The following is a 25,703-nucleotide window of genomic DNA, read 5'->3' on the forward strand; positions in this document are numbered from 1 at the left end:
TTACCCGAGGCCTGGGATGGGCCAGCGCGCACGCGCACACCCATGCACACGCGCACACAGAGTCACGCAGGGACACCGAGGGGTGTAAACACGGACAAGCTGACAGAGCCAAGAGTGCGCTTCTGGAGAAAAGCAGCCACAGTTGGGGGCCAACGCTCGCTGGAGGTCCTGGTGGCTAAGGACCCCTGATGCCAAGGCTCCCAGAGGGAGAGAGAGCGCTCCCAGAGAGACAGAGAGCGCTCCCAGACGGGAGAACAGACTCCTTGACCTGAAGACACAGGGCAGCCTCGAAAGAGGCGGCAGGAGGCTGCAGTCACAGTCGGGCCGCACAGACGCCTCCAGCAGCGGCTACTTAGGTAAGGATGGACAGTCGCCGGCGTACCCTTCTGTCTGTGAGATTACTGGCCACGCGTGTGTGCGGGTCGTGTCCCCGGCAGTGGGCCCTATTCTCAGAGACAGAAGCCGGCAGGATCTGTCCAGCTCACTGGCTGCAGCCTCTGCTCTCAGGGTGCACCGCTCTCTAAGTGTCCGCGGGCAGTTCTGGCTCTGCCTCAAGCCTCTACGCGTGCACTCCGCGTCCCCGCGCCCCGGCCACACACCTGCAGTCCCCGCTGGGCGCCGAGTCCCTCTCCAGAGGCGACTCCCTGCGACTCCGGGTACCGTCGCGACCACCGCGCGGGAGCTGGGGACCCGCGCGGCGAGTCCCAGCATCGATCGGGGCTCCTGCTCCGACAGCAGACTGGGGGCGGGGCCATGCCGGGGCGGGGCGGGGCCTGCTCGGGGCGGGGCGGGGCAGGCCGCCCAGCCGGACTCTCGCGCCACCTGGTGGCCGGGCGGCGTCGGCCGGGCGCCAGCCTGACCCCAAGCATCCCCGGAGTCCGTCCCGAGCCCGCCGCGTACGAGAAGCCGTCCTGCTCTGAGCTCGTCTGCCCTCGGAAGGAACAGGTCCTGGCCGGGGGCTGGCCCCACGTCGCCCCCAGGAGTAAGGTGAGGCTGGACCCCAGGGAGCGGAAGCGCGGCTTGGCAGGGAGGGATGGGTGGGCGGAGCGGGCGAGGGGCCTGGGGTGGGGGCTTCGGGGAAGGAGGAAAAAGGGGAAGCTCCGACGAGCTGCTTCCTTCTCGCACTGCGCCCCAGCGCCCCACTTCCTCCTCCTACTTCTATTTTCTGCGGGTGCTCTTAACCTTTAAAATGCCTGCACCCCTGCTGTGCACACAGGCCCTGCGACCCTCACCCTTCATCCTTAGGCAGAAATCTTTCCAGAAATACCAGCCCATCCAGACTTTCGGCCCGGCTGCCCCAGCCTCTGGTCTGACTTCCTCACCTTCCATCACCAGTGGCTGTGACTGCAGCCATTTCTCGGCTGCTGAAGGCGGGGAGGGGTCGTCTCCAGGGTCCAGGCCCTCTTCTGGCGCCCTCCCCAGCCCGTTCTCCCCACAGGCCACGCGGGCAGATGTGTTTTTTCACCCGGAGCTGGAAGAACTCTTAGGGATCCCGGAAATCACTGCTCTTCCCCATGCCTCCGTTTCCTCGTTACAAATTAGGAATAAGAAGGTTGGCTGCTGTGTTGTGCGAGCAGCTCTGGCGACGAAAGAATAGCAGTTTATTTCAGAGGTCACAAAAGGCGAGGCTGGAATTTCCATTTTCACTCTTGAATGGGACTTGTGTCACAATATCTGTTAGAGGCATTCGAAATCGGCCGCAAGATCAGCCGTTAGTGTTGTCAGAAGCCACAGCCCTACCTGAGGCTTTGAGAGATGGGACTGCCAATGATTTTCTTCTCCTGACTCACTCAATACCAAGAAAAAGCAACTTCCCCAAAAACACAGAAACAGAAAGTACTCGTGGATGAGCACAGAGAACTGGTCCCAGCCTCTGTTAGAGATGGGAAGTTGCTCAGAACCATCGAGCACTTCTACTCTTGCATGGACCATCCAGAGCCCTCCCTCCGCCCCCCATCATTTTACAAACAAGGAACCAGAGCCACAAAGTCTGTGAGAGACATCCTGGAGGTCTTTCATCTTGAGAAGGGTAAACAAGGACTCTGGTCTCCCCAGTCCTTACTTTTTCCACCACAAAAAAAAAAAGGAGAGAAGAGGGAAGAGGGAGGCAGCTCAGAGGTGGCCAAGTCGGGAGGAAGGGGTGGAAGGGCTCTGGAAGTGGGAAGTGAGTAGCAAGAATGACACAGCATGAGCAGGATTGACATGGTGGATCCTGAGACCACTTTGAAAGCTACTGGAGAAGTTATGGCGTCCTTGACTTTTTCCATGTCCTTGGTGTCCCTGAAACTGGAGGTGGAGGAAAGCTGAAACAGAATTCCCCACTAGGTTCACTATTAGGGAGCTGGGCATCTCATGAAACCCACTTGGTCCCATCCCACATCAGGGGGACTTCTGTAGTGGTCCAGTGGTTAAGACTCCTTACTCCCAATACAGGGTGCTTGGGTTGGATCCCTGGTCAGGGAACTATATCCTGCATGCTACAACTAAGAATTCCCATGCCACAGCTAAGACTGGGCGCACCCAAATAATTTGAAAAAAGAAGTGGATCCAGCTTGCCTGTTAACCATCCCCACTTTCCCCCTCAGCTCTGTCTGTGTCTCCCTATCCCAAGAGGGCAGAACAACCAGGAGATCTGATCAGCACTTGACAGCTATTGGCCAGGACTTCGAACTACAGCCACCCAGGACTGGAGCAGGGTCAAGAGCTAAACAGCTCAGATTCAAGGACAAAACTGGCGAGATGGTGTTGGTTTGCTAGATAGAGTATAGCATTTCATGATAGCATTGTGGATGCTCTGTGCCTCCTGAAACAAGCCCAATGGACATATCAGACCCCCCCCCCTTTTTTATTACAGTTCAGTAAGGTTTTCTTTCCCCTACACGTCTTTTTCATATTCTTCTTACTAGTTTCTTAGCTGGTGGTATCTCACATTGTATTTTTTCAACAGGCACAGTTTGTGTATTAAACATTATAGGAATATTCTACACTTCCCCTGAGAATTATGTGTGCTTCCATTTCTCCCGAAGCTCATATCCCTCTTGGTCTCTTGTTTTTCCACATTTGTTAGGGACATGATTACACACTTTCACCTAATTCCATTATAAGAAAAATAACTACACAAATATAAAGTCTGGCAGCTGACCCTTGACCTTGATGTCTGGGAACAATATGGTATGGAGACAATAGGGTGTGAAAAAGATGTAAATGAGGAGTCCTCTACAGTAGTCCCCCTCACCCAGGGGGCAACTTTAGCTTACTGTCACCCTGTGAGCATGCAGGACTCATGTGGTCAGATTTTATCATTTGTAAAGAGAAAACAAAAATTGGAGCTCTTAGTCTGAAATATCCTGATTTTTAAACTCTGGAAACTAACTCAACACAGTATTTTACCCGCCCCCCTTCCCCTGCAAGCCAAACCAGACGTGACCTGCCAACTTTCAGTTTGTGACATCTGTTCTATATTATACAGGTGGGAGCTGCACCATGAGACCTCCGTTATTCCTGTTAATGTGAGCTAATTTGTTCCCACTGACTCAGGAGATATAGTTTACAGAAGGGGCTGGGGGAGGGGTGTGAATATTAAGAGTTTATTAATATTGTTCATCATATGAATAGGACACAGGAGAAAAACCACATAATTATCCTAATAAGATGAACCCTGATGAAAACTCTTAATGATTGGGAATAAAAAGACTTTGTCAAGATGATAAATGTATTTATTTCAATGCAACAGACAATGTGATACCTCAGTGATGACCTGGAATGGATAATATAATCCTTGATAACAAAGACAATCCTATGAAAACAAGGAGCAAAACAAGGATGTCACACTGTGAAGAGTGTGAAATTCAAGGAAAAACAATGAGAAGAAAAATAAATGAGATGTGAATTTGGGAAGGAAGAGACAAGCTTATTATTTGCAAAAGATATGATTGTCTAGCTAAGAACCCCTGTCTAATGGATTGGGGAATATTTAGAACTTACGTGCAAGCATAGTAAAGTAGCCGGACACAAAAATAAATATATGACTTTCAATAGTTTTCTATACAGAGCAGTGACGAAATAGAAAAGAGAATTCATTCATCCTAGCAATAAAAAAGCCTAAGAAAAGGAAATTCAAGGGACCCAGAAGAGCTAAAACTACCGTGAAAAAGAACAAAGTTGGAGGATTCAAGCTCCCTGATTTCAAAACTTGCCACAGAGCTAGAGATAGATTTATAGATCAATAGGATAAAGTTGAGAACCCAGAAATAAACTCTCACATTTACAATCAATTGATTCTTGTTAATATAGTGGTGAGTATCCCTGCCTGTCACACGGGAGACTAGGATTCAATTCCCCCATGGGGAGGCAACACCCTCCTTGGGCCCTCAGTGGTAAAAAACCCACCTACCGATGTAGGAGACATGGTTTCAATCCTTCTGTTAGGAAGATCCCCTGGAGAAGGAAATGGCAACCTAATCCAATATTCTTGCTTGGGAAATCCCACAGACAGAGGAACCTGGCTGGCTACAGTCCATGAGGTCGCAGATGTGACTTAGCAACTGAGCACACATTCATGCACTCTTTTTGATGAGGGTGCCAAAACAATTCAAAGGGGGAAAGAATTATTTTCAAAAATGATGCTAAGACAATTAGATAACCATATCCAAAAAAAAAAAAAGAGAAAGAAACTGAATCCCTACTTCCCATTACATATGGATATTAACTCAAAAAGGAATAAAAAACTTAAATATAAGAGTTAAAGCTATAAAACTCTTAGGAGAAAATATAGGTGTAAATCTTCATGACCTTGGACCTGGCAGTATTTTTTAAGATATAACATCAAAAGGACAAACAACCAAAGGAAAAACAGATAAGACGAACATCATCAAAATTTAAAACTTTTGTGCTTCAAGGACCCCATCAAGAAATAAAAGACAACCCACAGAATGGGAGAAAATTTTTGCAAATCATATATATGATAAAGACTTTAATCTAGACTATATAAAGAATTACTATAAATGAATAATAAGAAAAAGCCAATTGAAAAATGGGCAAAGGATATGAACAGGTATTTCTTCAAAAAGATCTATAAATGACCAACAAGCATATGAAAAAAATGCTCAACATCGTTAGTTATCAGAGAAATACAAGACCACAGTGGAAACACCACACCCATTGAATAAAAAGGTTATAACAAGTGTTGGCAGGAATGTGGAAAATTTGGAGACCTTGTACATACATGAATGGATCTGAGAGTTGGGCCGTAAAGAAGGCTGAGCGCCAAAGAATTGATGCTTTCGAACTGTGGTGTTAGAGAAGACATTTGAGAGTCCCTTGGACAGCAAGGAGATCAAACCAGTCAATCCTAAAGGAAATCAATCCTGAATATTTATTAGAAGGACTGATGCTGAAGCTGAAACTCCAATACTTTGGCCACCTGATGTGAAGAGCTGACTCACTGGAAAAGACCCTGATGCTGGGAAAGATTGAAGGTAAGAGGAGAAGGGGACGACAGAGAATGAGATGGGTGGATGGCATCACCGACTCAATGGACAGGAGTTTGAGCAAACTCTGGGAGATGGTGAAGGACAGGGAAGCCTGGTGTGCTGCAGCCCATGGGGTTGCAAAGAGTGGGACACGACTGAGGGACTGAACGACAGCATACATACATACACTGCTGATGGGAATGTGAAATGGTGCTGATGCTTGAGAAACAGTCAGTTCCTCACAAGGCAAACATAGTTACCACGTGTGTTGTGTGTGCTAAGTTGCTTCAGTTGTGTCCAACCTTTTGTCACTCTATGGACAGTAGCCTGTCAGGCTTCTCTGTCCAAGTTACCATATGATCCAACAATTCTACTCCTGAGTGTATACCAAAGAGGAATTAACACATGTGCACACAAAAACTTACATACAAATATCTATAGCAGCGTTATTTATTAGCCAAAAGGTAGAAACAACACAAATATCTTATCAACTGATGAATGGATAAATAACATATTGTATATTCACACCATGTAATATTATTTGACCATAAAGAGAAATGAGGGACTGACATGTTACAGGATGAATGAACCTTGAAAACGTCATGCTAGGTGGAAGAAACCAGTTACAAAGTCTTCATACTGTATAATTCCTTTTATGTGAAATGTTCAGAATAAGCAAATCCATACAGACAAAGCAAATTGGTGGTTGCTTAGCACTGGGATTTTGGAGGAAAATGGGGAGTGAATGTTAATGGACATGGGATTTCTTTGTTGTGGTGGAAAAAAAAATGTTTAAAAATTGACTGCAGGGAGTACCCTGGTGGTCCAGTGGCTAAGACCCCACAGTTTGAATGCAGGGGGCCTGAGGTTCAATCCCTGGTCAGGGAACTAAATCCCCCATGCTGCAACTATGACCTGGCACAGCCTAAATAAATAAATAAATATTTTTTAAATTCTAAAAAAATTGACTGCAATGGAGATTGTACTAAAAGCCATTCACTTTAAAATGGTGAATGTGAACCATGTCTCAATAAAGTGGTTATTTTTTGTTTTTTTGATCATCTCTGTTTTCTTTAAACTTTTCATTTTGTATTGAGGTGTAGCCAATTAACAATGTTGTGATAGTTTCAAGTGAACAGAAGCTGTTATTTTTTTAAATGATAAATTTTATTATGGGATACAAAGGAAGCCTTGATTAATAGAAAAACATTTATTTTCTGGGATTGAAAAATGGTATTATAAAAAATATTCATTCTTACCAGTGGAGTATGTAAATGTGACATGCTGCTGCTGCTGCTGCTGCTAAGTCGCTTCAGTCGTGTCCAACTCTGTGCAACCCCATAGATGGCAGCCCACCAGGCTCCTCTGTCCATGGGATTTTCCAGGCAAGAGTACTGGAGTGGTTTCAATCAAAAGCCAAAGAAAGCTTCTGGTGGGAAGAGGAGAAGGAGACTGACAAAATGACTTCACATTTCATCATGAAAAATGATTGTGCAAGAATAGCCAAGAAATTCCCTCAAAAGTTTAGCCATTAAAATGAAAAAGTTTAGTCATGAGGTAGAAGTTTCCATCAGACATATGAAAATGTTCCAGTACCACAGAGTGAAAACATTACATTTCTGGGACTTTGTCTCATAAAAATTATTTTTTTAATTTGAATTATATTGGATATAGTTGATTTATAATGTTAGTTTCAGGTGTAAAGCAAAGTGATTCAGTTATACATATTCATATATTCATTCTTTTTCAGATTCTTTTCTCATATAGGTTGTCACAAAATATTGATTAGGGTTTTCACAAAAATTCTTGTCCAGTATATGAGAAAGAGAAAGTATACATACATACATACATACATAGCCTTCCAGATAAAAATGGCAGATGGTACTGATAAAGGAAATAGTCCCTTTCTTTTTAATAATGCAGAAATATTGGATAAAATATAACAGCAAACAATTTAAATACAAAGCCAAACTAAAACCCAATAAAATGAAATCTCCCAGACTGATAAACATGCAAAATAAATAAATAAATAAAACACACACTACAGAAAATAAAAACAGCAAGAAAGAGGAAAAAGCAGAAAAAACGAGAGAAACAGAAATCAAGCTAAAATGGTAGAGACAAGCCAAAAGATACCAACAGTCATAATGAATGTAAGTGAAAACAGTGAGACTATTAATAGAGACTGTTGGATTGGAGAAAATGAAATCCAATTGCTTGCAGCTTATAAAAAGATCAATGGGGCTAAGTTGATCAGTCAGAAACAAACACAAGTATCTGAAGGAATTTAATATATGATAAAGAAGATAGGCTTGGTCATCCAACAAATAGGCTAGGACAACCATTACGAGAAAAAAGACAAGTGTGGTTTCCACCTCAAATCTTATATCCCACCCTTAATTCTGACTAATCCATATGTACAAGTTAAAGGAAGTGCAGAAGCAAAAAAGGAAATGTGTATATAACATTGGAATTGTAGCTGGCCTTTTAAAGTGTGAGGCCAAAATCAGAAATTATGAAGGAAAAGACTCATTTGTGTATGGAAAAGTAAAATAACTTCTGTCCATGAAAAATCACATAAACATTAAATGAGAAGGGAAATGGTATGCTAAGGCATAATGTTTGCAATGAGTATTAAGCATGCCATCCTTAATGTAAAATACATTTTTTACATAAAAAAATACATATCCCAAATAAAAGTGGTCTTAGCAGATTAGACAGTTTACCAAAGATATACAAGTAGCCATAAGCATGTGAGAAATGTTTAACTTTATAAGGAAAAAATGTAAATTTAAACAGTGAGATATAAACGTCCATCTGACAGCCAGGCAAAGATAAGAGAAATTATATTACCCAGAATTTTTAAACATTTGGAGACTCCAAATTCTCATAAACTCTGACTGTAAGTATATGTTTGGTATTGTGTATGGAAACATATAGGCTTCCCTGGTGTTTCAGACAGTAAAGTATCTGCCTGCAATGCAGATCCAAGTTCATTCCCTGGGTCGGGAAGATCCCTTGGAGAAGGGAATGGCTACCTACTCCAGTATTCTTGCCTGGAAAATTCCATAGACAGAGGAGCCTGGTGGGCTATAGTTCATGGGGTTGCAAAAGTACATGTAGTCTAAAGAGTATGCAGTAATTCTGAATTAATTCAGTAATTAATATGCCCAAGAATATTAGTCATCAATTTGCTTATAAGTATAAGCAGTGATAAATTATAAGCAAAACTAGTGTTTAAAAACAGAATTCATTTTCAAATATGGTTAATTTTACAATAGTAAAATATTGTGAGCAATTAAATAATATTTCAAGGACAGTTTCACATCATGAAATATTTTTATATAATACTATTAAAAGTTGAAAATGTAGTTTCAAAATATTGTATAACCCTTTGAGCTAGAGATTACATTTCTGGGAATTGGCCTCACGAAAATTTTTGTATATGAGAGAGAGAGAAAGTGTGTGTGTGTGCATACATACAGATGGCAGACAGTACTGATAAAGGAAATGGTTCCTCCCTTTTTTAATAATGCAGAAATACTGGATAAAATCTAACATCAAACAATTTAAATACAAAGCCAGACTAAAGACCAATGAAGCGAAATCTCCCAGATGAACATGCATATAAAAAATAAAACTGACACACACTACAAAAAAACAAGAAACAGCAAGAAAGGGGAGAAAAACAGAAAAAGTGAGACAAATAGAAACCAAGATTAAGTGGTAGAAACAAGCCAAAAGATACCAGTAATCATAATGAATGTAAGTGAAATAATGTGATTATTAATAGAGATTGTTGGATTAGAGAAAATGAAATCCAGTTATTTGTAGCCTATAATAATATCTGAGGTATTAAGACACCAAATGAAAGCAAAAGGATGAAAAAAAAAAAAAAACGAGCAAATCGTAACTAAAATAAAGGTGGTTAGCTGTCTTAAATTCTGATTAAAATAGGCATTATTAGAGTGATACATTCTGGAGGTTTCATTTACCAATAGGTAAAAAAATATATAAACCTGTACAAAACTAATCTTAAAAATCCAAAATATGTATAAAACAGTAATGAATTGGGGAACATGAAGAAATTGAGAAAGGCACCATCATTGTGAGAGATTTTAACAAGCCTCCCTGAGTTATTACTACTTCAAAAGATAAAATATAATAACTGTAGCACATTTGATCAAAACCAAGCTGGATCTGATGAACACGGAACCTTGCACTCAATAATTTGAAAATCCCATTCTTCTCAAGCACGCATGCAGCCATGACCAGAGTCATCACTTTCAAGACCACAAAGCAAGTCTTCACAAATTTCAAAGAACTGATGTCATGCAGACCACTTTCCCAGACCACACTGCCATTAAATTAGATGTCAACAAACAGACAGTTTAAAATTACCATAAACCTTGATGTTTCTGAATAGACTCTTGGTCAGAAAAAAAAAAAATCACAATGGAAAGTTTTTTTTAATATTTAGAACTGATAATATTACATTTCAAAACTTGTGAGATACAGTAAAAGTGGCAAATAGAAGGAAATGTATGGCCTCTTAAATGCTAATCTGAAAACAAGAAAGGCTGAAATTAATTAGCTGAGTTTCTAAGAAGTTAGACAAAGGATAACAGAATAAGTTCCCGCCCTGCCCCGCAAAAGGGCTTTTATAAATAAAAGCCAAATTTGAATACAAATCAGAGAGAACCAAATAAACCGAAAGACAGTTCTTTGGAAAGGCAAACACATATCTGGCAAGATAGATGAGAAATAGAAAGCACTTCTGCTGCTGCTAAGTCGTTTCAGTCCTGTCCAATTCCATGCGACCCCATAGACAGCAGCCCACCAGGCTCCCCTGTCCCTGGGATTCTCCAGGCAAGAGTACTGGAGTGGGGTGCCATTGCCTTCTCCAATAGAAAGCACAAGTAAATAACAGTAGGGATGTAAAAAGAGATGCAGCTATAGATACAGTGAAGGTTGTGAAAATTATAGTACAATTGCTCAGTAACCTCATGTGAATGCATTTTAAAACTTAGGTGAAATGGGAATTTTTTTTCCCAGAAAAAATAGCAATAAAACTAACTCAAGAAGAAATAGAATGCCTATGATTCCAAAACTTATTAAAATATTGAAGCAGTAATTTAAAATCTTTTCACAAAGGCAATCCCAAACTCAGGCCATTTTACAGATGAATTCTAGCAAACATCCAAGGAACAGCTCATTCCAATCATGTACTGTTTCAGATTACTGAAAAAGATGAAAAAAGTCCCCAAGTCATTTTATGAGGCTACCATGACCCTGATATCCAAACTTGATAAAGTTAGTAGAAAAAAGGAAAACTACAGGCCAATCTTGTTTGTGACTCTAGATGCAGAAGTATTAAGAGGGTGAAAATAAGTATTACGACCACTTGGGTTTATCCCAGGAATGTAAGGGTAATTTGACACTAGAAATTCTGTGGTGTCCTTCATCATATAAGTAGTGTAAAAGGAGGAACACTGTACAATTATCTGATTGGATGCTGAGAAGGCATTTGGTAAAATTCACATATTTATGAACAAATAAATCACCTCTCAGAAAACTAGGAATAGAACTTCCTTAACCTGAAGTAGGATCTCTATCAAATACCTATAATACACAAGTAGTTTTAATAAGAAATTATTGAAGGCATCCTCTTTATTTAGTTATTTGGATGTTCCAGGTCTTGGTTACAGCATGTTCCCTGACCAGGGATGTAGTTCCCTGACCAGGGATTGAACCTGGACCCCTTGCATTGAGAGTGCCGCATCTTTCTTGGCCACTGGACCAACAGGGAAGTCCCTGGCATCCTCTTTGAAATCAGGCACAAATGACAACATAGATGAACCTTGAAAACTTTATTCTAAGTGAAAGAAACCATTTACAGAGGACCCTGTATTGTGTAATCCTATTTATATGAAAAAGCGTCAGAACAGGCAAATTCACAGAGACAGAAAATAGTAAATTGGTGGGTTACTTAAGGGTGAGATGTGTAATTATTTGATTGGATGCTGAGAAGGAAAAGGGGAAGGGAAAATGGGGAGTGATTGCTGATGGGAGTGATGAAAATGTCTATTTTAGTCATGGTTGCTCCACTCTGAACATACAGAAAACCATATAACTGTATACTTTACATAGGCGAGTTGTCTAGCATGTGAACTTTATCTCAATAATGCTGCTTTTAAAAGAGTAGTTAATGAGTTATGGGATGTTGCTAAGAGCAATAAATTTGGAATAAAAACACCTGGATTCACAAAAAGGATCAGGTATAGATAAGCTTACAAGGCACAGGGAATTGTAACCAATATGTTGTAATAACCTATAATGGAATATGATCTTCAAAAAAAAAAAGTGGACCCCTTTTGCAGCCCAGTGAAGCCTATGGACCCCATTTCAGGATAGTGCTTTCAGTGCATAAAATACAAAACATAAGACTCAAAAGAAAATAATTACATTGTATTACAGCTTTAATACAAATAAAAACAAATTGGAAATCTGCTAACATACGTGCTTCTTTATTAATGTGCTAAATAACGTGCTCCAGGGGCAGAGATAAAAGGGGCATAATTTCAAAGTAGTGATAAATGGAAATATTTCTGGTTATCTGCAACAACTGTAATGTGATATTAAAAGGCCTGTTAATGTATTGGTGATAAAATCACAGGTCCTGTTCATTGGCACCCCTGTGGTGTATTACATACATCCATTATTGAAGGAAATGCTCCGTTTCAGTTGGTGGTGTGAGTGAGATGTGTGTTCTTCCCTTCTAAATGCAGCAAGTCCCTGTTAAAAAGGCTCGTGTGAATGGAGATTTACTCCCACTAGGGGGTGCTGGTATTTTAGAAAGAGGCCTTTATGCCTCTAGCTGAGGCAGAGGAAACTACCCACAACTGTCTCCTGCCCTTTTCATGGGCCAGCCTCAGAGCTCACAGCTTCAGACCATCTTCTGCTCGCTTCCCACCCACCTCCAAACCCTCACAGGCACGCTCTGTTGACAGTGGAGGTATAATTCTTGGTGTAATTGTCTGTGACAAGGAGCCTTCCATGAACCACCTGCCAACCAGCAGTTGGAGGGCTTCGCCAACACAGTGGGGGCCCTTCAGGGTTACCCAGGTCTAGGTCCTTGGCTGTAATGATAGTCCTGACTCCAGGTCAGCAGGACCTAAAAGAACCCATAGGGGAACTTCCTTGGTGGTCCAGTGGCTAAGACTCTGTGCTCCCAATGCAGGGGGCCCAGGTTTGATCCCTGGTCAGGGAAATAGATCCCACATGCTGCAACTAAAGAAAGATTCTGCATGCTGAAACTATGACCTAACTCAGCCAAATGAATGAACATTTTAAAGAAAAAAAAGGATACCGTCCCCTGTGTAGGTTGACCTGAGTCCAAAAGCTGGCTCTGCCACTTTGTAGCTGGGGGAACTTTAGGATAATTACTTAACCTCTCTGTGCCTCTGTGTCCTCCTTTGTGAAATGGGGCTGACAGTAGAACAGACTGGGCACGTGGTGAATGGTCCATAAATGTTGACTGTTGTTATGATTTTCTGACCACTCCAAGCTGTTCCCACCACTGGAAAGGCTCTTCCCCACTGTCTTCACCTGGCTAACACCTTCTCATCCCTCAGGTTTCTTTCTTATTTTTTTCATTTACTTTTGGCCACGCTGGGTCTTCGTTGCTGCCCACAGGCTTTCTCTAGTTGCAGGAGCAGGAGCCTCTCATGGCGGTGGCTTCTCTCGTTGAGGAGCAGGGCCTCTAGGGTGCGCAGGCTCAGTCATTGCGGTGCACTGGCTTAGTTGCCCTGCGGCATGTGGGATCATCCCGGACCAGGGATCGAACTCCAGTCCTCTGCGCTGGCAGGTGGATTCTTAACCACTAGACCAGTCTTCTCAGGTTTTAACATAATGTTGCCTCAACATAATGTGATGCTCTAGTCCCCTGTTCCACCACAGCCTTTGTAGATACTTATTTGTTCTGTATTCCTTGTACTGCTCATCTTAGCTGCAATCACATGTCTGTTTGTATTATTGTTTACTGAGTGACTATCTTGTTCCCATAGGCTGTCCATCCTAGGAGAACAGGAACTGTGTCTGCCAGGTCCCCAGTGCGCCCAGAGCACCTGGCATACCAGAGGAAGTCCCTGAATGTCTGGTTGCTGGATACACTGCGGAGGCCCACAACTGCAGGTGCATGGATGCCTCGGTGAGGAACCATCTGGACTGTTGTCGGAAGAACAGAAATGCACAGAGTCGCAGGCTTCTGACCCTTTTGTCTGATGATAGGAAGGCTCTTGGGCCCTTCAGCTGCCTTTTTTAGACCAGAGAGTCTGGGAGGGAATTCTTGAGGTGTCAAAACCTGGGTCGTAGATGACCAGCTGGCCCAGAGACATCAATTGGCAGCAGTGATGGAATGTGTACAGAAAGATGCAGCTGCCCTGCTCAGGAGAGATCCAGTCTTGCTTTGCTAAACCAGCTGAATTCCAGGAATACCAGTGGGGGTATGTGTGTATGTGTTGGGGGGGGGTCATGTCATACCTGCTTCTCAAGCAAGCTGAAAGTTGGGGCGGGGAGTGGGGAACTGGTCCCATAACTGTCAAGAGAAAGGAGGGACCAGATGCAAGGACCGGAAAATGCCCCATAGCAGGTGGAGGTGGACATAATTAATGGAGCCAGCGAGCAAGTCTGTACATGCCAGTATGTCAAAACCTTGTCCCCAAGAGCCCTGGACCTGCTGGCCCCATCCCTGAGAAAGCAGAGCAAGAATAGCTTTGAGATTGACATGCCAAGCAAATGTACAGCAGGAAATTCTCATAAGCCAGGAGTTTGCTCAGAGGCCCTGGCCCCTGTGGCTAAAATCAGGATTATGTCTGTGCTGATTTACTTCCCAGCTGGGTTTTAGGAAAAGTCTCAAACAGACCACTGGGTTGTGCCCAAGATTGGCAGCAAGAGCAGCCTGCCTCCTCAGGCCTCCTCTTCCTGGACAAAGAAAGGGGACAGTTAGACGCAACCACAGCCTCCCTCTCTGTGGAACCCCCTTCGAGTCCCGGCTCTGGTCCCAGACAAGCGTATTTGTGTAGACTAGAGAAAAGCCAATGCCTTTTACAAGTTGAGTCTGAAGCGGATTGAGTGCCAGCTTTGCTGGAAATGCCCAAAGCCATTTTGACCCTGGACCAGGGGCTCTCAGCGGAGATGCTATTGTTCAGCTGAAAATCTGTGGTGAAGTAGTCTTGGCCGCCACGCTGTTGGGGGACACTACTGCTATTTAGTAGTCAGAAACCAGAGGTGCCAGACGTCCGCACTGCATATAGGGGATGCTACAACACAGCTTCCTCCACAACTTTTAAATGTCCCACTGGATGGTCATAATGATGAGAAACCCTCTGTGCCTGGAGCCTGATTTTATTTTGTCTGTGAACACAAAGCATTTGTTTTGTTTTGATTCACAATCTTAACACATGCTAGTGTTTTCCAGGAAGGCAACTTGACCAAAAACTGGTAACACTTTGGAAAATCATGTTGCCCAGGGCAACATCACTCAAGGTGTTTGAACCATCAGAGGTACAGACACCTACCAGTGATCCTTGCTCCCGGGGTCGTCTTGGTAATTCTGTTCATAGTATTTGCATATTGAAATACATTTATTTTACTTTGCATAACTCTTGATTTCTTCCTAATATTACTATCAGGACATTATATTGATACAGGGAGAAATTATGTGTGTTACATACACAAAGGCGTCACAACTTTGGTTGGGTGGCTGCTCCTGAGCTGGTAATGGAGCTAACATTTTACTTAGACCATGCATGTTTTTGTACATATACACTAGTTTCTCCGGATCGGAGAGAACTTTTTTCCCAGTGAGTGGCACCGGTGAGAGAAATTTGCCGCACCGTAGGTGATATTACTGCATATAGTTCACAGGTGGAACCACTGTGACACTCTTTATGCAAAGTTAACACTATTAGAATGGTTTATCAAAGTCCAGAGTTAACTGGGCAAGGGACCCCGGGGGCCATTTTCATTACCCAAAGTGGTGCCATTGCGCCACCTAGTGGGACATGGGAAAGTAGCAGGCCTGTGCTTTAACCTGCATCTCTGAGGAATACCATCAGCTAACAGAAGACTCTTGAGAGTCCCTTGTACTGCAAGGAGATCCAACCAGTCCATTCTAAGGGAGATCAATCTTAGGTGTCCATTGGAAGGGCTGATGCTGAAGCTGAAACTCCAATACTTTGGCCACCTCATGCGAAGAGTTGACTCACTGGAAAAGACTCTGATGCTGGGAAGGATTGGGGGCAGGAGGAGAAGGGGATGACAGAGAATGAGATGGCTGGATGGCATTACCAGCTCGATGGACATGAGTTTGAGTGAACTCCGGGAGTTGGTGATGGACAGGGAGGCCTGGCATGCTGTGATTCATGGGGTTGCAAAAGAGTCGGACATGACTGAGCGACTGAACTGAACTGAACACTTACGAAGATCCTCTGGAGGAGAGCATGGCAACCCCCTCCAATACTCTCGCCTGGAGAATCCCATGGACAGAAGAGCCTGGTGGGCTGCAGTCCATGGGGTGGCGCAGAGTCTGACACAACTGAGCAACTTGCCCAGCACAGCAGAGCAGCACTTAGGATAGTCCACCAGATGCTATCTTAGGTATATTAACTCATTTAATCCTGACATAATCTCTATGAAACAGGCACTGTTATCCTCATTTTGCACATGGGGAAATTGAGGAAAAGAGAAAGTAAGTGACTGGACCATGTCAGGTAGCTAGTGAGAGACAGGTCTGGGATTTGAACTCTGGAGGTCTGGCTCCATGGTTGCTACTCTTAATAACTGTGCTATAGTCTTGAAAGTGGCTCCTCTCTTGGGAGACCCTGTTCTGTGAATCAGATTACTGAGTCTGCAGGGCTACCTGCAGCCAGTTGGAGGATTTCCAGCAAAGAGAAAGAAGAATAAAAAGTTAACACCTAAGTATTAGGATATGGTAAGATGCAGAAAAGAATCGGATGTGACCTAGAGACTGAACAACAAGATCCAGAAAAGTCTTGCCTTTATAGAAACCTTTGTGTGTAAGTGTGAGGAGGCCGCTTGATTCCTTGGGCAGGTCATGGGGTCCTGAACTGGTTAATCCTCCAGTTATCCTGTGGCTTCGTGAGAACATAGACATGGTAAATATTTTTTAATATAATATCTGTATTGAGACACAATTCACATACCACACAATTCCTCCACTTAAAGTGTACAATATGATGATTTAGTATACTCAGAGTTGTGTAACCCAATAGGGATTCCCAGGTGGCTCAGTGGTAAAAGAATCCGCCTGCCAACGCAGGAGACGAAAGAGATGCAGGTTCGATCCCTGGACTGGAAAGATCACCTGGAGTAGGAAACGGCAACTCACTCCAGTATTCTTGCCTGAAAAATTCCATAGACAGAGAAGCCCAGAGGGCTAGAGTTCATGGAGTCGACTGAGCATGAGCACGCACACAGAATGTAGTATTTCTCTATATATTTTGGCTTCCCAGGTGGCTCAGTGGTAAAAAATCTGCCTGCCAATGCGGGAGATGGATCCCATGAACACAGGAGCCTGGCAGGCTTCAGTCCGTGGGGCTGCAAAGAGAGAGTCGGACATGACTGAGCGACTGAGCACACACATACCACAATCAGTTTTGATCACCCCTAAAAGAAAGCCCATTCCTGTTAGCACTCATTCCCCACTCAACTTCCAGCCCCAACCCTAGGCAACCACAAATCTATTTTCTGCCTCTTGTGGATTTGCCTATTCTAAAGACATTTCATATTAAATGGAACCATACAATATATGACCTTTGGTGACTCGTTTCTTTCACTTAACATACTGTCTTCAAGATTCGTCCATGTCCTAGCGTGTATGAGTACTTCATTCTTTTTATAGCTGAATAATATTGTGTTATTTGGATATGCCAGATTTTATTTGTTGATTCATTGATTGATGGCCATGTGGGAGGTTTCCACTTTGAGGCTACTGTGATTAGTGCTACTATGAATATTTGTGTACAGGTGTTTTTGTGTGGACATATGTTTTCCTTTCTCTAGAGTATATACCTAGAAGTGGAATTGCTGGATCCTGTGAAAACTGTATGTTTAACCTTTTGAGGAACTGCCAGTCTTTTCTACTGGCTGTACCATTTTTTTTTTTTTTTCCATTCCCACCAGGAACGCAGGAGGGTTCCAATTTCTCCACACCCTCACCCATACTTGTACTTATCTGTCCTTTCTATTATAGCATCCTAGTTGGTGTGAAGTGGTTTCTCCCTTGGCTGGGTCATTGCTTTTTAGGCTCCCAGATCATTGACGCTAGATAGGACCACAGCAGTCAGGCAGCCCAATTTGCTCATTTTTATGGGAGAAGCACTGAATGTGGATAGAGATGGGACTAGTCCTGGGGGACAATTAGTAAAGGAGGCAGGAACAGAACCCATATATTTTTTTCTTTTAACAAAGTACACTGAAGCCGGATGGTCCCCGAAAGATGAAAGACTTCGAATGATGTTATTCTCTAGAACCTGGGAGAAATTTCTGTGACTATAAAACTCAGAAGATGGATGAATCAATAACAGTCACAAAGAGTCACTTCCTGGATTCCCCCAGATCATGGGTCACAGATCAGAGTAAGTACTTTCCACCTGCCTCCCTGCTTTATGCTAAGACATCCCTGTCTTGCAGTGTGCTAAGTGTAAATAAAGTATGGAGCCTATATCCCATAGGATCCTATATCCGACTAGTGTCTGTTGAAGTTAACAGACATCTGTTGACATACAAGACTCAAAAAGTCCATGCCCTTCCCGCCCGCCCGCCCCCAGGGTTACTCAAAAGTAAGTTTCAGTTGTGTGAGAGATTACTCAAAATAAGGAACTCAGGGATGAGGAAGACGTTTATATAAAAGAAATAGCAGTGAACGACGAAGACAGGAAAAACTGAGTTAACTATTAGTGTAGTTTGAAATCTCAACAAATGTAAAAAAATTACTTTTGAAAGAGAAGACACATAAAATTTTAATAATGGCCTGAAGCTAGAATCACAGTTTATGCCTGCAAACGTGTGCCCTTCAGCCGGCGGCGAGCTCTGCGGAGGGTCCCCCGGTGCCGGGGGCTGGTGAACTCACCCCCCTGGGCTCCTAGGGGGCATGGGGAGACAGGGGTGCTCTTTGCGCATCCCAGGCCGACCCTGGCTTCTCGCCTGCCCAAGGTGGCGTTCCTTCAACCTTCCCACGGGTCCTCTAAAACTTTTGTTTCCGAAGTGTGAATCTCCTATAGCCCCAGTTTTAAGTGGCGACGGCTCCCTAACGCCTCGGTCGTGTCAGCGGCGACTGGGGGAGGCGTGTCACTCGCCATCTTGGATCAAGGACGAGAGGACCAGTTCCGCGCGGACTTCAGGCGCGTCCAGGGGTGATGACAGGGAGGACGAACCCCACGTCCTCGGACTAGACTTCTCGGTCCTCTTCTCGCCTCTTCTTCCCCCGCCCCCAGCGTCCGGCCAAAGAGAAATTCCTCCATCCGCCAAAGCTAGAGTGGGCAGGATGGATGCCTTCCTCTTGAGCATCCGTGTGTCCCCAAATCGCCGCGCATCCTGTCCCCCCGCGCTTCGGGCTCCACTCCGCCGGCGCGGGCTCGGCGGGGCGCCGAGGGGGGAGCGAGCGGCCGGGTTCCGCCCGGGGCGGGCTGGGGAGCAGGGTGGCCGCGGGGATGCCGAGCCGAGAGGGCCCGGCCGGCCTGACACCACCTGGCGGAGTCTCGGGGAAGAGTCTTAAAGGCGCGCGCTCCCCGCGCCCAGCGCACTCCAGCGGGAGCCGCCGAGAGCTCGCCTCCCTCTCCCGCCCGGCGCCTCGGGAGGTAAGTGCGGTCCGCCGAGCCGGAATCCGGGCCCGGGGAGGCGGCCTCCGGGCGGCCCCGCTCTCGGGGAGCTCGAGCCCGGGGCCGTGGTGGCCGGGCGGCGCGCAAGTTTGAAGGCCTCGGAGGGCAGCTGGAGCGGCGAGCGCCCGGGAGGGGGCGGCTGGGCGCCCGCGGTCCGGGGCCGTCTGGGGGCAGCTGTCCCGGGCGGTGATGCCCGGGAGGCACCGGCGCCCCGCGCACGCTCCAGCCTGGGTCCCGCGCCCCGCGCACTTGGCGCGCTCCGGCCGCGCCCCCGGCTAGCCCAACCCGCGGGAGCCGCCACCCGGCTCCGCGCCTTGCCGCCCGCCCGGGGGCCCGGCAGCCCGCTCGCCCTGCGGTCGCGCCCGGTCACGCCGGCAGGTCGCGCTCGGCGGCCGGCCAAGCCCGCCCCCAGACCAGCCGCGCCCGCGCCCGCGCCCCGAGCCACCCCGCCCGGCCTCTCGGCGCTGCGCCCCTCGCCTTCCCCAGCTCCAGTCGTTCGCTATTTTCACACCTCCCGGTGCCCCGGCCCCGGCGCCTGATTCAGTGCTTAGTAATTAATTTGGCGTTTCAGAATGGTCAGCGGGCTGGATAATGGGCGCATTCATCCCCCGGGCTAATCTGAACAGAGGTGGGAAGAAAGGCTTTCACAGACAGAAAATGCCATTCGCTGAGCGCTCAAAGGGGCTGTCACTCCCAGAATAAATCGCCGCCGCGCCCGCCGGCTCCTCGGGCCATTTCCATACAGCCCGGCCCGCGCCGCGGACCCGCCGGCCTCGGCCTCGGCTCCCGAATCACTCACTCGACTGGCTTCGACGGGAAAGTCGGGCGAGAGCGAGACCCAGGCGGGGCCCGAGGGGAAACGGGGAAGCAGGGGGCTCGGGTTCAGGCCGCAGGGGACAAAGAGCTTGATTAGAAAATCAAATGCTGAACTGGAAGGGAGGCGCAGCTAATCCGAGGCGCGGACTTTGGAGCTGGGCTGGGGAGTGCATCGCGCGCGGCCCAGAGCCGCGCGCGGCTGCCCGGGGTCGCACGGTAAGCTTCTGGATCTCCAAAGTGGAAATGCGATCCCAGTGCACACTCAGAGACCGTAGAGGCAGGACGCGCTGATACTGTCCCGACCCGCACCAGACGTTCGATCCCGAGTTCCCGTGACACCAGGTCTTTGCCAGCAGAGGGGCTGGGGAGGTGACAGCGTGCCCTTCGCGGCCCCCGGCTCGCCACTCCTGCCAGCTCAGGGTGTACCTCGGAGCATCAGCGGAGAGGGTAGCGGCGGCTTTATCGTCTGACCTCGGGCCGCCCCGAGTGCTGGGCATGAACGGTTTGCGTGCTCTGAGAGCTGGGGCCTCTCCTTGGCAGCGCTCCCTGTCCTCGGGCGAAGGAGGATGGAGCGCTGCACCCGCAGCCCTCGCCCTGAGGGCGCCCCCATCCCGGCTGCGGAGCTTGGGGGTGGGTAAGACCGCCTTGGCTCTCTCCAGGGTGAAGCTCCAGGCAGTTGATTTTCCTCCCGTGGAGGCTCACCGCGCATCCACTTCGTGGGACAGATTTGGCCCAGGGCCCTCCCGCCCAGTGGCACCCTCCCACTGGGGGAAGAGAAGGAGCTCTGTCCCTAAGGTGCAATAGACTTCCCTGGTGGCTCAGACGGTAAAGAATCTGCCTATAATGCAGGAGACCCGGGTTGGATCTCTGGGTGGGGGAGATACCCTGGAGAAGGAAATGGCAGTCCACTCCCCTATTCTTGCCTGGAGAATTCCCTGGACAGAGGAGCCTGGTGGGCTACAGTCAATGGGGTCACAGAGTCTGACATAATTGAGCGATTAAAACACACACACACACCCGTGCTCCGCGGAGAGGGTGGAACAAGGGAAGTAGCCGGCTGGAAGGGGCGTTTCTGGAATGGCCAGATGGGTGTTCCAGGGTGTGTCCTGATGGAATCCCCGCCACTCACCAACTTCCGAGCAGAAGTCCCTCCTCCCTTCTGAGTCTCAGTTTCCTTGCCTGCAAAACAAGGATGAAATGAGGTCACACTTGGCTCCAAGTGTGGGGCCCTCGGTGGAAGGCCTCACACCCCCACCAGCAGCACCCTCCCCGGCACCTCCCCAAGTCTTCACCAGCACCTCTCCTCGGAGCTTAAGGACTCCCTTGATTTTTTTCTCCAGCTGCTTCCATCCAGCCTTGCTGCTTCTGGATTCTGGTTGCCAGCTTTCCTTGAAACCACATTCTAAGAGCTGGAAGGGGCCTTTCAAAGATTCTCTGGGCTTTGTACAGATGGCGAAGCTGAGACTCAAAGTGGTTGGCTGGCGGGTATCATCCAGCTAGTTAATCTGGGAACTTGCCTGGAGAGGATTTCATGCAAGGAGGTGACTCTCAGACTTGAACATCATCTCCTCCCCTCAACCCTCCAGGCTTCTCTAGGCCGGGGGAAGGGCCCAGAAATCTACTTTTTTTTTTTCCAGTTGTGGCTCGAAGGATCTTTAGTTGCAACATGCAAACTCTTAGTTATGGCATGTGGGGTCTAGTTTCCGGCCCAGGGATCAAACCCTGGTCCCCTGCTTTGGGAAGGCAGCGTTTTAGTCACTGTACCACCAGGGAAGTCCCCAGAAATCCACATTTTAAACAAGCTCCCCAAAGCCTTTCAATGCATGTGGGACTGAAACTATACTTAGGGAAGCCCAGTCCAAACTGAGCTCTTTCCCCAGCAGTCCCTTCCCTAGTGGGACCATGGGCCCTGCTTGCTTTTTGTGGCCCGTATTTGATAGACAGAATGACATTTACTGTCACCCACCACTATTGGAGGCCCTCAGTGGGTGGGGTGCACTTCTAATAAGAAACCTCAGATCCCCTGAATGTGCAGCCTATGAAGCAGCAGCTGTGGGGGTGCTGACCATCCTGTCAGACAAGGAAAGGTCCAAGTGGGTTGCAGGGTGACTGGATGTTTTGCCCCCAAACCTAGGGGCCTCCTCTTCCCAACACACTTTCCCAGCTGAACCTAACTCTGTGCACTGCAGGCCCCACACAGACAGTACAAATGTGCCCGGAAGGCACCCCCACCTCTCCTCCCTGCAAGCCAGGCAAACCTGGCCCATGCTGGGGAGAGCAGCCCACTGGTGGGATCTGTGCCAGCAATAACCCAGGTGCGAGCTGTTGCCTGGAACCACGGACACCTGCCCTTCACCAGGCTGGGGCTCAGAAGAGAGGAGGGTGAGGGGGTACAGAGGGAGGCCTGGAAGAATAGAGGGAAGTTGGGATTGGGGAGAAGCTGTTAGGAACAGAGGGGGAACGGGGAGGGGACGAGTCCCTATTTATGTAAGCCGTTTGTAGCTGCGGATTGTAAAACTGGGCAGGATTCTCTGGAGTAATTCATAGTGTTTGGACAAGACAAACATTGTTCTGCTTTAAACAAACCTCCAGAAAGGTCAGGCTGGTTCATCCCTTTGCTGCAAGTTGCTGAGACTATCCAGATGATGAGAAAATCAGATCCTAGTGGAGGGGGCCCAGGCAGAAGGCAGCCGCCTCCTGAGCCCTTTGGATCTGGGGTGAGGGCACCCAGCCCAGGGAGGGTCCTTGGCTCCTTCTGCAAAGGGCTGGCTCCCACTCTGCAGCCTGGAGGCATGTGTGCGTACATGCATGCCTGTGTCATAGGTTAGGAGGTGTTGACGATGCCAGGATTATCCAGTTCTCCAATCAAGGCCAATGTGACCTGCAGCATGAATGGTCGTCAAGTACGTGAAGAGTTACTGGGAATCAAAGACCCAGGGAAGCAGAATTTGATTCACTAACCTCAAGCCCAGATGTGCTCCTGGACACCAAGAAACCTCTGCTTCTTCCCTAGGGACATCCTGGCCAGGCCCCTTGCTGTTCATTTAGCAAACATTTTTTTAAAATTTTGTTTGCTTTTGTTGTTGTTTTTTCTATTTTTTGGCCATGTCATCCCACATGGCATGTGGGATCTTAGTTCCCCAACCAGGGATCGAACCTGTGCCCCTTGCAGTGGAAGCATGGTGTCTTACCCACTGGACCTCCAGGGAAGTCCCTAGTAAACGTTTTTTGAGTGCCTAGTATGTGCCAAGCTGTGTGCTAGGTGTTGGGCAGATACTAGTGAGCAAGAATGATGCTGGCCCCAGTCATGGGGCTTACGGTCTGCCTTATCCTCCCCCTGCCTCTCTTCTCCAAGAAGATAAACTTCTCACAAATTCCCTTCCAGCCTCTCCACCACTGCCCTTGCCTCAACAAGCTTCCTGGCTGAAATCCAGCAGACCCATTCCCAGACCAGGCCTGGCAGTGAGTGCAGCATTCTGCAAGTGTGAGCTGCCGTGACGGTCGGGATTACGACTGCGGTTGTGATTGTGATTTCCGGCTGTGGCTGTGATTAAGGTTGTGTTTACGACTGTGGTTGCTGCTCTGAGGCTCCACTCTTGACAGATCTACCTTGACCTCAAGCTGAATCAGATACTTTTGATTGATACTTATTATTCATGCTTATTGACTTATCATGACTATTAATTGGTAATTAGGAAAGGATTATTGACATCATTAACACCAAAGTCCAGTCTTTCCGCAGTGCTAGGAGCACTGTCCTGTATATGAGTTTCTGTTGCCTGGGGGCAGTTTGTCATCATCTCAAGAGGGGTAGCATCCTTGTGGTAACCATGGTGATGGTAGAGGCACTGGGTTAGTTGGTTTCACATGACGTTATTAAAATTATATTTCTTTAGGGCTTCAGACTTTGGACATCTCAGGGTCTTTTTTGTACATGCCTTTTTTTGCTCTGTACTCCTGATATCTATGGAAGGAAGGGAGGGAGGAAGGAAGAAAGGAAGGGGACAAATGATAATACCATCCACATTTTTCAGAAGAGGAACTTGATGCTCAGAGAGGTGAAATGACTTGCCCACTGTCAGTCCAGGCCGCTCTAACAGAACACCATAGGCTGGGCGACTGGGGCAACAGATGTTCATTTCTCATGGTCTGGAGGCTGGGAAGTCCAAGATAAAGGTGCTGGCTGATTCGGTAACTGGTGAGGGCTCTCTTCCTGGTTTGCAGACGGCTATGTCCTCATATGTAGAGAGAAAGGTCTTGTTTCTTATGTGTCTTTTAAAAAATTTAATTAAAAAAATTTAGATATAATGGATATGTCACATTCTATTAGTTTCATGTCTTCTTTATAAGGGCATTAATCCTATCACGAGGGCTCCACCTTCAAGATCTAGTGTTGTGTTATTCACAAAGGCCCCAGCTCCAAGTACTACTATGTTGGGGATTGGCTCTTCAAATGAATCTGGGGGAGGGACACAGTCATTCAGTCCTCGGTACCCACGGTCGCAGAGGTGTGAAGATCAGGAAGTGTGTATGCCTGGAGCATGATCCAGGCCTGTACTATCCTGCTGCCCACCCAGGCAGCTCCTGGCAAACCCAGGCGTCCCAGGTCCCTCCAGTCCCGGGGACCTGGGACCCCTGGGAGGCCCCACAAGCAGGGTGCTCAGCCAGAGACAAGGAGGTAGCTCCCTAGGCTAGATCACGTCCATCCAGCCTTGTGACTAGTTTCTGGCATCATTCTGGGGGCTAGCACAGTGGTACCCCCTGTCTGATGGTAGCATCAGTGAGGGAGAGGTCCCCCTCCCCCCACTCCTGCTTTCCCTTAATACCTTATTATCCACGCACTTACTCAATCTATTTGGAATCAATGGTCCATGGCTGTTTTCATCTCGCACCACCTCTTGGAATTGGTCCCCTAAGTCTCCCCGCCGTGTGACGTGTAGACCCGTAATACCTCATTTTACTGACGTTTGGGGAACATAAGGTGTTCCACATAATTGATTTTTGCAGTTAACTGAAGCTTACTTCTTGAAGCATAGAAACTTTTTATGTAATCATTTGCCCCTCCAGAATCATGATTTTTTTCTCCACCTAATTTAGCAGAATTGAATATAGCAGGTATTCCCTAGGTGTGGTTGATGGGTGACCCACAGCCATTCCAAGGAGTCATTCTGAAGCCATCTCTCAGAACATCAGCTTCTGGTCAATTCACTCAGCTTCCCTGCTTCAGTCTCCTCATTGTTAGAGGGGAGCCCTGACTCAATGGATGCTCACTAAGGGCTGCTCCTATACTTTCCTAGCTCCTCTGGACTCTCAGACAGTAATACCCTTGGAAAGCTGGGTGGTTGCAAGACCTGCCCTGATCCCTGGGAGGTGGCTGAAATGGATACTCCCATCAGCAGTCACTTCTCAGCCTGTCACTGTCCCCCAGTCACCTATTCCCCTAGGGTCCTGATCTGTGATTCTCTGTGACCCTGGAAGAACAGAAGATGCCTGACCTCATAAACACTTCTAAGTG

At 46.9% G+C, this 25,703-nt stretch overlaps 3 protein-coding genes across 14 annotated transcripts in view; 2 read left to right on the plus strand and 1 right to left on the minus strand.

Annotated features, from left to right (window-relative positions):
• Positions 1 to 1,453, minus strand: part of PIK3R5 (phosphoinositide-3-kinase regulatory subunit 5) — a 77,376-nt gene extending 75,923 nt beyond the window's left edge. For 2 of the 5 annotated variants that reach the window (XM_088828894.1, XM_055406897.2), the window contains exon 1: positions 600 to 738. Coding sequence is in view for 1 of the 5 variants with exons in the window: in XM_088828895.1 (XP_088685021.1) it covers positions 600 to 711 (112 nt within the window). In the remaining 4 variants the exon portion in view is untranslated. Of the gene's footprint in view, positions 1 to 599; positions 739 to 1,322 lie in introns of those variants that run through there. The other 3 variants (XM_055406889.2, XM_088828895.1, XM_088828891.1) reach the window with 3 other exon arrangements.
• On the plus strand, positions 4 to 24,450 carry LOC148774696 (uncharacterized). Of its 8 annotated transcripts, XR_016035502.1 has the most exons (5): positions 15 to 356; positions 508 to 987; positions 13,538 to 13,680; positions 17,964 to 18,130; positions 23,574 to 24,450. XR_016035502.1 is itself a non-coding variant. In XM_088828896.1 (3 exons), exons 1-3 carry the CDS (start codon positions 754 to 756, stop codon positions 18,007 to 18,009), a joined length of 423 nt encoding a protein of 140 aa, XP_088685022.1. In that variant the 5' UTR covers positions 15 to 753; the 3' UTR covers positions 18,010 to 18,235. The 8 variants fall into 8 exon arrangements, 2 of the variants coding, with proteins under 2 accessions (XP_088685023.1, XP_088685022.1); XR_016035504.1 differs by lacking the exons at positions 17,964 to 18,130; positions 23,574 to 24,450 and adding exons at positions 1,439 to 2,029; positions 2,586 to 5,477 and having other exon boundaries at positions 4 to 987; positions 13,538 to 17,922; XR_016035501.1 differs by having other exon boundaries at positions 15 to 987.
• NTN1 (netrin 1) overlaps positions 19,258 to 25,703 on the plus strand; it is a 203,448-nt gene continuing 197,002 nt past the window's right edge. Inside the window, exon 1 of the mRNA XM_055406972.2 lies at positions 19,258 to 19,351. The gene's annotated coding sequence lies outside the window, so the exon portion shown is untranslated. The remainder of the gene's footprint in view (positions 19,352 to 25,703) is intronic.

Source organism: Moschus berezovskii, chromosome 20 (genome assembly GCF_049115385.1).
Source record: "Moschus berezovskii isolate FMDL1 chromosome 20, NW_MosBer_1.0, whole genome shotgun sequence".
NCBI lineage: Eukaryota > Metazoa > Chordata > Mammalia > Artiodactyla > Moschidae > Moschus > Moschus berezovskii.

Bases quoted from the DNA above. Each gene is read 5' to 3' on its own strand.
- LOC148774696 (XM_088828896.1), top strand. From the start codon at position 754: ATGCCGGGGCGGGGCGGGGCCTGCTCGGGGCGGGGCGGGGCAGGCCGC. The intron at 988-13,537 runs GTGAGGCTGGAC...TTGTTCCCATAG, and splicing joins ACGTCGCCCCCAGGAGTAAG to GCTGTCCATCCTAGGAGAAC. The intron at 13,681-17,963 runs GTGAGGAACCAT...CTTTTAACAAAG, and splicing joins GCAGGTGCATGGATGCCTCG to TACACTGAAGCCGGATGGTC.